The following is an 11,896-nucleotide window of genomic DNA, read 5'->3' as shown; positions in this document are numbered from 1 at the left end:
CAATTTTGTCCTTTGAAAGTGATAAGGATCATATAATGATGTTTTCTCTTTAGTTTCTTGTTCCTACTTCCAAACCATCTGTCTCTTTTTTTAAACTATCATGACTGAGTTGAACAATCCAAAATAACACAATGCACTTATTCCTGATATTACTAACTAATTTAAAATATGTTATTCAATATGCACCATTTGGGGTGTCTTTCACTGAGCATCAGGGACTCTTGTCAGCTGCTACTTGTGTCTGGTTTTGCTTTTGCTACTCTGAACCAGTGCATTACTGTTCACCTCCAAGTTAATAAACCTAGTTTCAGTCCTTCAAATCCTGGAACACGTTGGTGTCAGTGATTGTCTTTATTTAACTCAGACACTTTTGCTTCAGTTTAATTAAACAAATGCAAAAACTTGTAGCCAAGTATCCAAAGAAGTAACCACAGCTTAGTAGCTGGGCAAGGTATTATTTGCTGTGTGTAATTGCTTTGTATTCACAAATTGTCTAAGACATTCAGATGCGTTAGCCAGGCATGTTGGAAAGCAATTTCTATTCAAGATTCTGCCTAGTGAAGTTTACTTGTGTATATCCCTTAGTGAAATTTCTACAGCTGCTGAAGATTTAACTGTGTTGATCTTTCAGTTCCTGTGAACATTAAAATAAGACCTGCCTCCTAGATGTGAACTGAGCTATCCTTCGCCTCCCAGCAGAATGTGAGGATTCCTGTTGGTGGCACTGATGCCTGTGCTCTTTTTTCCTGCCCCACTGTTGGAGAGGGCTCTTGGGTTAGTGCTGCAGCAGGCACAGCCAGGCAGGAAGCCCTTGCACCTGTGGAGGAGCTGGTGCCCACCCCCATTCCCCTCCATCCCTTTCCCACCCCCCACACAGCTGGCCAGCACAGATGGAGCCCTCAGCAATCAGGGCTAGTAGCCAATTTAAGGGAGGCTGAGAAAAAGGAGGCCTTTTCTAGGGGCTGTGGGTTTCAGTTCTCTGAATTTTGACCTGAGGGTACTCAGCAGAAGTTTTTTTTTTTTCCTTGTGCTAGTGGTATTTGTCTATTTATCATTGTTTTATTTGCAAGGAGGGAATTTTGAGGTCTTGCTTTCTATTACTTCTGCAGTGTTTTCCTGTACTATTGCTTCAAGTTTTGCTTGGTGAAATAAAGGGGGTATGTCTGGCTCTTTGGAAATCCTTTGAGTTGTACCTCTTTATGTTGCAAAACTCTAAGGAAAGTTAATGGAAAGCTGGCTAGTGTTAGATTTCCCATACCTGCTGCTTTGATGTGTTCAGAAAATGTGTAAAAGAAAGCTTTCTTATAATGTTCTTTCTTATGGCATTCTCTTCTCTGACCTCAGCTGGTGAACAGGAAACTAGAGTGGCCATTAGAAGAAGATCTTTGGTTTACACCCTACTCCCCTTAAAATGTACATAAAGCATTTGGCTATGATTTGCTTTCTTTGCAGGTGTGGAGTTTGGTTGGGTAACTGGGCACATAAGGGCCCTTTTTACCTCTTACTAAAAAAAAATAAAGGAAAAGCTTAATGACAACTGTATTTTTATTTAGCTAAGCTCGTGGCATTGAAATAAAGCTTTCAAAGAATGCCCAGGGTTACTGCTGCTCCTGGTCTCCTCCTTGGCCCTGGAGCTGTGTGCCTGGGCAATGTTGTACCCAGGGCTGTCTCACAGTGCTCTGTTCTCTTCCACAGCAGGGCTGGCTGCCTCTGCTACCCTGGGTGACATCAGGGATGCTGTGACACCTCACTACTGCAGTTGCCTCTGCTTCAGTCTTGGTCCTTTGGACAAATACCCCATAAAGGCTGACTGAGATAGGTGTTTTTCGGCATGTTCATTTGCAAAATGTCTTACAAAGCTTGCAAAAGGATTGTGAGAGGTATTAAGCTTTTTGAATGAGGTTTTGCAGTTTTGGTATAATGACCAGTTTTCTGGGTTTGGTTGTCTGCAATGTGTTTGAGATACAGATGGTGAGGAAGAGCAATTGTATTACTTTCAATAAAACAGAAGTGCTCTATGAGTAAGAGTGCTGGTTGTCCCCACAAAGGGGACAAATTATTTAAGTCCAGGAGGTGAACGCTAGAGAAAAGCAAACATATGACTGTGTTATATGGTAGTGAATATTCCCCTTCCTAGCTGGGATTTTAGGCCTAGTCTGTACACCTGCTATACAATGGGGGCATCTGAGGAGAAGCTTTTGGTGTGATGTGACTAACATGAGGAGTAGGAGCCTTGGTGTGCTGTTTAAATGGGTTTTCATTAAAGAATAATGAAACAGCTTTTTATTGTGAAGTGTTAGTGTTATATGAAATCCCTGTTAATGAAAGCCCTATTATTTTTCTGTAGTGGGAATCATTTGGCCCTTTCATTGCAAACAGGTTGGGGCATTGTGTCTTGACCTCATTCACAAAGAGCAGGCAGGGGAAATGCTTTGGCTATGAAAAATGTCACAAGAGTAGTTTGATTGTTTTTGTTGATGCCATATTGTGTTCATCTACTTTTTGTTTAAATATGAAAAAGCTATTTCTTTGACGAATCATAGAAAATGTGGTAATAGGGAGCTAAGACTTTGCATTTCTACTCAGCATGTTTTCTTGTCTCAGCTGAGTGCTAAATCTGAGGTGTTTGTGGGTTTTTTGGGAAGCCCCAGGTCTTCTGTAAAAAGAAAGATGTATTTCAGTTCAGAGTTTGGCTTTGTGGCTTGGGTTTGCTATGGGAAAGTGCTGTAGCCAAATTTTAAGTGGAGAGCAGTAAGTTTTATTTTTCAAAAAAAATTTACCAACAAGTTTTGAATATGTGCTTTCCCTTTCCATGGGGCTCAGCTGGCGATCTTTCACCATTTGATGAAATAGTCACTGTTTTCAATGCTTCAGAACTGTACAATTCCTTGTGAACCTCTTCTTCCACCATTGCCTAAAAATGCATAAACATGGATGTGTTTTTGCTCTCTCTCATGTGGACTGAATGAGGACTCAAATCCAGAAATTAGACTTGCTATGTGATAGAAATGGTGTCAATGTGGGGAAGATCTCCAAGTGGCAAATATGCAGTGGATTTCATAGGGATGATCAGGCATAAAAAAACGTGTTGCTTATGTGGCTAATAAAAATTTTCTGCTTGTTTTAAATGAAGGCAATCTCTTGTATTAGAGGCCTAAAATCCAAAGTTAATTTCTTGACACCTTTATTTTAACTTCCAATCACTACAGTATTGTCAGTCTCAGGAGAAAAGTTCTTGCCACCAAACTTTGGTTGGGAGTGTGAGAAGAGCATTGCTAATACACAACAAGCATTTGCTAACTTCTTTTGCTTGCAAAGAACGATGAATGTTATTTTTCACTAAAGCAGCTTTCTGGCACATAAACATTTCTATCCAACCAAAGGCGCTACAAGTGTACTTTGATTTTAGAAGGTTTTCCCTGAAAAGGAATAGGCTGTGAAAACCAGGAGCTGGCACCATTAACCCGAGGTGACTCACCGGCAGTGAAGAGCTGTCACCCTGATGTGACCAGGCTCCCTGCAGCACAGGGACTCACTGCAGGAGAAAGGCTTCTTCCCATGGCTGTGGTAGGGCAGCTTTGCTCCTCAGGACCAGACTGTGGCTGGCCAGGCCATAACCAGGAACCCGCTGCAGCTGGGAGGAAATTGTCCAAGGAAGGAATGTTCAAGAAAACCATGCCACGCTCTTGCTGGTTTTTTTGCAATACTTTAATACAGCATTAAAATGCTAGAATACTAGAGGAAAGCTGTGTACTATCCAGCAAATAAGGCACATGTCGGAATGCCATTTTATGGACAATCCACAACAGAGATTTTACAGTCTTGGTAGCAACAAAGTCACCAGATGAGCAAGCTGTCATCTTGATTGCTGAAACAAAACTGGTACCTCTGAGGCCTTTGTCCATAGGTTTTGTTTGTTTTAGCTGTACAAGTTTATTAACAGTTACAGAAAAAGAAATTACACAATTTGCCAACTGAATCTGACAAGGTCAGTGGGTACAGTTTAACAAATGTAATAATCATTAGGTTAATTTTTTTAAAGCTGAAGAAATTCATAAAATAGTGTTAGTTTTAGCACTATTACACAATGCAGTGAGTGCTGTACTAAATAACCTTTTAAAGGAAACAAGAATCCAGTATAGGGCTGGGCAGACCTCCCATTTTAGCATGGTAAAATATCAAACTAAAAACTCAATCCTTCATAATATAATCAAACTACATGAAATGTAAAGTGTAAAATGCTTCGAGTACGTGCACATGCATATTCTATATTGCTATGAGTTCTAATTAAAATAAACGTAAACCCCTACAATAATCTACTTCAATCCTTTTCTCTTACATCCTTTGATTGATATTATTGCTGTAGATGATACTGCATAGCTGAGCTCACAGTCTGCAAAGAGTTGTGAAAGTCAAGTTAAACAATGTCCCAACCAACTTTCTTCCCCTCTAGCCATGGGGAAGGAAAGAGCCACCATTTGAAACCACCACTTGTGCTTCGGAGTTTCTGAAAGCCGAGTCTCCACGGTGCTTTCAACACCTTTGTGTCTCTCACAAGGCCATAAAGTGACAGTATACTGTTATTTGCTCCTCACTTGCTACATGTCTAGTGATAGCTTTTCTAGCACTCGTTCCCCAAATACACATAAATAAACCATATAAGCATTTTCATATAAGTCTAAGCACTTGAATAATACACTGGTTACTTAATACTGATATTTTCATCCAAGGATAACAAAAACAATATGGCTTAAAGAATCGCAAGGTTTTTTGTCAGAATTATGTACCAACTTTCATATAATATTTTATGTAGACAATATTTCCTTCTTAATGTAGTTCTGTTGCATACTTTATACAGACAAAAGCATTGTAAAAAAAAAAGTAAATTATTTCCATAAATATTTTCTTGAGGATACATCCTTAGTTCTGCAAAATACTTAAGAAAACTCTTACCTCTGTTAGTATCCTAGATGAGAGGAAGGCCCTTCTGAAAGCTTCCCAATTGTAAAAACTTTGCCCAAAAAACAAACAATACTTTTTTAAAAAGGCCCTCAAATATATACAAAAAAGTTACTGCAAAGAGTTTCCAGATAACAATTCAGTATTATAAGAAATATTTGTAACCATTCAAAAATTTTAACATCTAAAAAGGTTTCCAAAATACACACATAGTATTAAAAAAAAAAATTGAAAGAAACTCTATGTCAAGTATAACTCAAGATAAATACACATCTGCAAGTAAAACTGTAAAATACTTCATACAGGGGTAAACATTTATATCAATCATCTATAGCTAGTAACTGCACACGATTGTCCCTTTGAAATTCATCCTAGAAACACAATCCATCATCCCTATATCTAAGATCTCAAACAGCCCTCTGAGCACTTGAGCGATACAGCAAACTCAATGGACAGCACTGGTTTTGCAGATAAGAAAGAGATATGGGTGGAAGCCCAGTTGGGAGTGGAGTGATATCTGAAAGAATGATTTTCCTATGGGGGATAGTTCAATCACATTTTAAAATATGTTGGCAAAAGCAAGTGGAAAATATATGTCTATTGACTTAACTTGAAAAACACGTGTTGATGATTTATTGCTTACTGTTCAGTGGATAACTCTTAGGATCCAGAATAGGACAAAAATAATCTTCTATGTGACTGCAGGACAAAGACCACTAATCTATGAAGTCTGACATTTCCAAAAGCTCTAAACTTTTGATGTTTTAAGTAGGTTTCGGGTTTTTTTTTAAAAACGCTAGTCTCACAGGTATGCAATTCATGTATAATCTAAATTTCATGTTATACAAAAAGGTAAAATGTAGCTAATACTTCTAGGTATGAGGCCTCTCTCAGACATATGTAACTTCACATTTTTTGTTTAAAAACTAAGTCCCATATAATGGGGAACTTCAAAATACACCTATTTTCACAAATAATATATACTCTTGTGTATTTATCTGAAATTAAATAGCAACTTTGAGACAAAAATGCCTCAAATTTTGCTTGTGTGGCATCATTTTACATCTGTAGTAGCAGCAGTAGGAACTGGCTAAATGGGGCCACCCTTTAAACTACTAAGATATTTCTTCATCACCTTTAAATGAAGTACTTGTAATAGCTTCATTGTAGCCTCATTAGGTTAAAGCAGCTAAAAACCTATAACACACATTTCAAATTACTCGAATATTTTTCCAGAAGTGTGCCCATTCCAAATTAGATATGAAATGTTATGACCAACTCATGAAACAAACTGTGGGGTGTTTGATTGGTTTTTGTTGCTTTTAAAGAAATAAATGGAAGATTAAAAAAAATCTGAAAAGGTGCAAATAAAAAAAAAAATTGAATAGGACAGGATCTATTGATGGGCTGTCAACAGCAAGCATTGGGGGTTGAAAATCCAGTTTGCCAAATAAATGCACAGAGCCAAACTGCTCTCAGATACACCCCTAAACAATACTCAGTTTAGGGAGGCCTGTATTGATTTAAAACTCTTTTTATGCTTGCTTCACTCCTGCCAATACTGTCTACTAATGCCTTCAATGATTGCTAGCTGATGCTCTCAATGCAGAGCTAGTTAGAAAACATCAGAAAGCAGTCACTAAAATCTAAAAGATAAATCAGTCCCTCATTTTTCCAGTCAAAAATCTGCACCTTAACAATTTTTTTTTTCTGATTTGGAAAGAGCTGATTACATCTATAGGTGAATTACCTTTGAGTGGGGAGGCAGGGAGCAGAAGTAATCTATATTTTATAATCAATCATTCTTTTTTTCCATTGAAATAAAAATTTAGAAATGTGCCACTAAAAGCCAATGGTCATAAACTGTTCTACACAATTACTTATGTGGATGTGTTTTCCCAGCCACCCCAGCTGCACAGACTCCAGAGTGGAGTGAGTCCTGCGGGGAGGCACAGAGGGATCCCCTGGGCCGAGCTGGGCTCCTGCCTTGCCAAGCCCGGTTTAGGGAGGCGGCTCCAGCCCGGGCAGGGAGGAGGTCCCGGTGCCTCTGCCTTAGGCAGAACAAACAAAACAAAAAAAACCCAACAAAACAAAAACAACAAAAAAAGCATTATTGCTCTTTGCTTTTCCACACGTTCTGTTCTTCATCTGCTTTCCCCCACCGCCAGGGCAGGGGGAAATTTCTCCTCTTTATTAGAGATATGCTAAGTATCACTTAAATACTTGATATGTCTTCTGCCTAGGAACACATCAATAATATGAGCTCTCATAAGTATGCTCTCAAGAATTATGCTACACCTATAGACGTTGTTTTAAGGGAGATCATGTGTATTTTTAGTACAATCTAAAAATCCATAAGCTAAAGGCATTGCTTGGCAGTGTTGAATCTGGATAAACAATTCTTAATAGGGCACTGTCATGAAAATACCAATGCATCTTTTAGTCACCTTTTTGTCAAAGCCTGCTGGTGTGTGATATAGTAATACAGCTATATAAAGACTTGTGCTATTTTACTGGTTTTAGTGGTTTTCATAACAGGGAGATTATTTCAATACTGAACAAAATGTTTGATAGCAACATCTTGGTTTCAGGGAGAAAATAAAATAATGTTTTCCCTTATCTTCATCTAACTGTTTTTTCTACATGTTCTTTAGCTAGATGTAAACCAGCTAGGTGATTTTTTTTTTGTTCCTGTACTATTAAGTGCTCATCTGGTTTAAAATGCTGCTCTTTCAAAATTACTCATGCTTGAAACAATCTATTGAGATTAATCCTAGAGGTCAAGCTTAGAAAATCCACCCCTAGATTTGCTTGTGTATTTTCTTACTTGTACAGAGAGATTAGTATCTTTGCTGAGAGAATTTGTCTCTAAGTTAATTTGTGAATCTGTGCAAAAGAATGTGTTTTCATTTGAAAATGCTAAAACTCCGTATTTTCACTGAGCAAACGGAACTGTTTATTAGTGTTACTTTCAATAATATTTTCACCTATTTTAGTTGGAGTTGCTAACAGGGCAGAAGTAGTCTCCAAGTGATTAATTTAGTTAATTCTATTTTAGCATTACACACCATTTTTCATCTAGTGATGCCAAAATACTTAAGAGATATTAAGTAAACCTCACAACTCTCCTGTGAGGTAGGTATACTAAAGTATTATTACCCCCTTTTTGCAGTTGGGGAAACTGAGGTCCAGAAGGATCTTGTGACTTGCCCAAAATCAGGGAGCTATGGGAGAGCTGTGGTCAGAAGCCATTGCTGTGATCAGCAGGCTGGGTCACTTGGGCTGCCCATAAATAATGGAGTTTGCAAGATATGTACATGCCATCCCCTTGAACAAGCAGATGCAATTTTGCCCTGCTTAGAGCAAAGTGGGGAAATGGCAAGAGTTTGACCCTGCAACAAATTGTCAGAAGCTTCACGTTCCCTAGGTGAATGCTCATGACAGGTTTTCTACTTTCTTTATAAAATCTTGTCTTGACATACTGGTAACATCCTGTTATCACTTGGCATAAATCCCCCACTGTCTTTGCATTACGTTTAGTTCACATCAAGTTATTTAGGATTTAAAGTGTTTTCTCTAAGTATCATTCACACAAATCAATCTCCCTAAAGGAAACTTGATAAAAATGTAAATTGCTGATGTAACCCCCTCAATCTCAAACATTATGCCTCTAATTTTTTTAGTGAACACTACAAATTAATTGCTTGTTGTGTCCTTTTGCCAATGTACTCTCATGTAGACATACAAACAGGATACTGTCTCGAGGTATTTTCAGTTTATATTTGCCAATCCCTAACAAGATGTTCTTTGCAGCAGGCTGTCCCTGTGCAAAGCTCTACCTGAAATGGGACAACGAAATATAATTCCAAAATTTCTCCCCAGGTATGTAGGTCTTCTTCAGGAAGACATAAAGAAAGAGAGTTATGTAGAGTGCTCTCCATGCCTTAAAACACCCCTATGGCTAACATGTTTCATATTATAACAAATTTCTATAGTAGAAAACAGGACATAAAAATATTTCCAGAAAGTGTCTTTTAAACTACTATAAATAGTAAGTTTGGCTAATCTTTCAGTTAAGGGCATTGGGGTCAGTTTAAAGTATTCTTATCCCCTTATTCATAGTAAATTTAGTGTGCTTGTTGTCTAATGAACACACCATGCACATAGAAGGGGCCATGTCAGTGGGATTATATGACAAGAGAAGGATCTGGTAGTTGCATAAGCAAGCCAATTTTGTCTCTTCCAAAAACCTCTTGGAATCTTATGGCATTCCCTTCCTACCCAACCCACACCCCTCAAACAATTATTAACTTTTTTTCCATGTCCTTTAAAAATTTTTTGCCTGAGCCCTGCCCAAGGGATGGTAACAAATAGAAAAAAGTCCAAGAAATCAGCAGCACAAAACTCTTAAGACTTTCTATAACTGGGAAAGCAGTAATTCCCCTTTTATGCTGTGACTTGTTTCATCTTCCTTTGTCTTGTCATATAATAAGAACAGTGTTCGTGTTGTGGGTGAGTGCTTACAATTAGTGGCCCCACAGCTACTGAACCTCTGCAAAAGCCATGCATGTAACAAATATTCCTCGTGCATATCATTCCTTGCCTTTTGAAAAGTACTTCATTTCACCTGGCTGTGATATAGAGTCTGTGTAAACAATCAGCAGAACCTGTAACTGTAGTTCTGTTGTGAACATCATCAGTAACACTTTATGTGTGTACATATATAAATTTACATATATATGTATACAAATCATAGTCCTGTAAATACCTATTGCATGCATACACATGCACAGGAGAAATGTTACATTCTATTAATGGTAAGGCATATTATTAGATAGGCAATATTGGCAATTATTTTAGCTTTTATCTTGATCTGTTGTGCTGCTGTTGATCGCATGCTGCCAGAGAATCTCTCGGGATGATGGGGATGGGAAGAGGCCACTTGGAAGGTTTATTGCACACGGCGGCAGTAGTAGCCCAAAACTTTGCACTTCTCACACAGATGCTGAGGATGTTCTTTGCTCTGGTCTGACACATCCAGGCCATCCGGCTTTTCCAGGGGTCTCTGCAGTGGCGGGAAGGAAATCAGATTAGATCCAAGGTTTTGTCCTTGTTACTTTTTATTAAGCATGTGAAGTCTACTTTTATGCCCCAATTGAGCTTTCTACTGGTAATTAAAAAGGTATTATGTTTCTTTCCTGAAGGTATGAAGTGATTTTTTCAGCCCTTCAACTCTACATTGGTTCAGAGTGGCCTCACAACTTAATTTCACCTTTGTGAAGAATGGCATTAACTTTGTTGCAGTCAAATTATAAAAATACTACATTGAGGACTTCATTTCATAAAAGCAATAACAAAAGAGTTCATTTGCTTAGCTCCAGTAACTTAGATATCCCAAAGGCATTACCATCTAAAGCATGAGAGTCCCATTACCCAGCAATGCAGAGCAGGGATTATCAATGTTAGGACTAGCTGCTGCATGAAGAAAGCTGTCTTAACTATGCACAGATACTGCATAGCTAAATGGTGCTTTTCCAATAGGTAGTCCCATGTTTTTGAGGCTCAAAGTTTTGAAACAGAGCAGCTGCAAAGCTTTTATTAAAATAAAAAAAAAAATTCCAGACTTATACAAAACCAAAACAAGATCCAACCTCATGACACAATCCTTTGTACTGAATCTGAGTAATAAATTATGTATTTTTAATAATATTCATGAAATCACAGTATTGGAGGAAATTAAGCTGATTCACTGTTAGTAGATATTTGTGCTTTCACTTTCCATGGTATGTAAAAGGCTTCACAATCATTCTGAAAATAAAACATCCACGTTAAATATTGTGATAAAGTTAAAGGTTTGGGAAGTCTAATAGGTAGGGAAGTGATAGAGATGTGAGGTAGAACTTAATAAAGTGCACCATTTGCTTGGAAAACACTCCCAAGTTCCCTAACCCATAATTGATCTGAAATGTTTTCATGAAATGTGTCTGAAAGGCTGTTTCATTGCACAGTGCCATGAAGGCAGAAGTTCTTCCATGGGACTGTGGTAGACACAGCATGTGGTGTGAAATCTGAAAACTAGCCATAAGCTTCTCACTGTTTTTACAGGGATATTAGACCCTTGTTTATATCTTCAAAATGTGATTCTTGGAGCAGTGGGTGGTTAAATAAAAATTACACCATCTTGGCCATTTATCTCTTAACACTTTTCTTAAAGACTTTTCTTTATCTGTAAGGTCTTAAAGTACACCTGATCATCTAAGATTTCATTTATAAGTTCTTCATTAAGCTGCCTACCTGAAATTCTGTGGACAGGAACAGAGATTTTGTGCATCTTTTTTTCTGGCTATGTAATATTGCACTATTGCAATTTTCATAAATCAGGGAGTAGAAAAGTTTCTCTCTTTGAATAGCTAAAATGACACAAAATATATTCAATCATCTTGAACGAGGGATGTCTGTAAATTCTTGCTTGATTGTACTGGATTATAAGTGCAACACTCTTATTTTGTTGCACAGCTAGTCAAAACAATATAAAGGAGTGACTCAGTAGTGACACATGGCTTCTTTCTGAGTCAGCGTTTAGAACCATGCACCACATACGTCTTTGAGTCTTCCTTCATCTACATTTCAACTGCAAAGTGGATTTCCTGTGTTAGATGAGGAAGGCAGATGGACTCTTCAAACACCCTGCAACCCTCCTGAGCTTTAAATGTTTGATGTCACTATGTTGAGATTTAAGATCAGAACCAGCAATTCTGTTTCTAGGCTTGCAGTCCAAGCACTGCTTATTCCACAAGACAGGCAAATTGAATAAGTGTGTTTGGTCAGAAAAATTTCCTTTCTACCTCATCTACCACTTATTCAACCAACATCTGCCCACAAATATTCTCCAAAACTTTGCATTACATAAATATACAAAGATGAAGTGCAGGTTCTG

At 37.9% G+C, this 11,896-nt stretch overlaps 1 protein-coding gene across 1 annotated transcript in view; it reads right to left on the bottom strand.

Annotated features, from left to right (window-relative positions):
* Positions 1 to 3,690: 3,690 nt before the first annotated feature.
* Positions 3,691 to 11,896, bottom strand: part of ZCCHC24 (zinc finger CCHC-type containing 24) — a 103,380-nt gene continuing 95,174 nt past the window's right edge. The window contains exon 4 of the mRNA XM_021526675.4: positions 3,691 to 10,024. Within this exon, the coding sequence (XP_021382350.1) occupies positions 9,911 to 10,024 (114 nt within the window). The 3' untranslated portion in view covers positions 3,691 to 9,910. The remainder of the gene's footprint in view (positions 10,025 to 11,896) is intronic.

This window comes from Lonchura striata, chromosome 6, assembly GCF_050655825.1.
Source record: "Lonchura striata isolate lonStrDom1 chromosome 6, ASM5065582v1, whole genome shotgun sequence".
Classification (NCBI taxonomy): Eukaryota; Metazoa; Chordata; class Aves; order Passeriformes; family Estrildidae; genus Lonchura; species Lonchura striata.
Note: the sequence above shows the minus strand (reverse complement) of the source record. Positions and strands in the feature narration are given on the sequence as shown.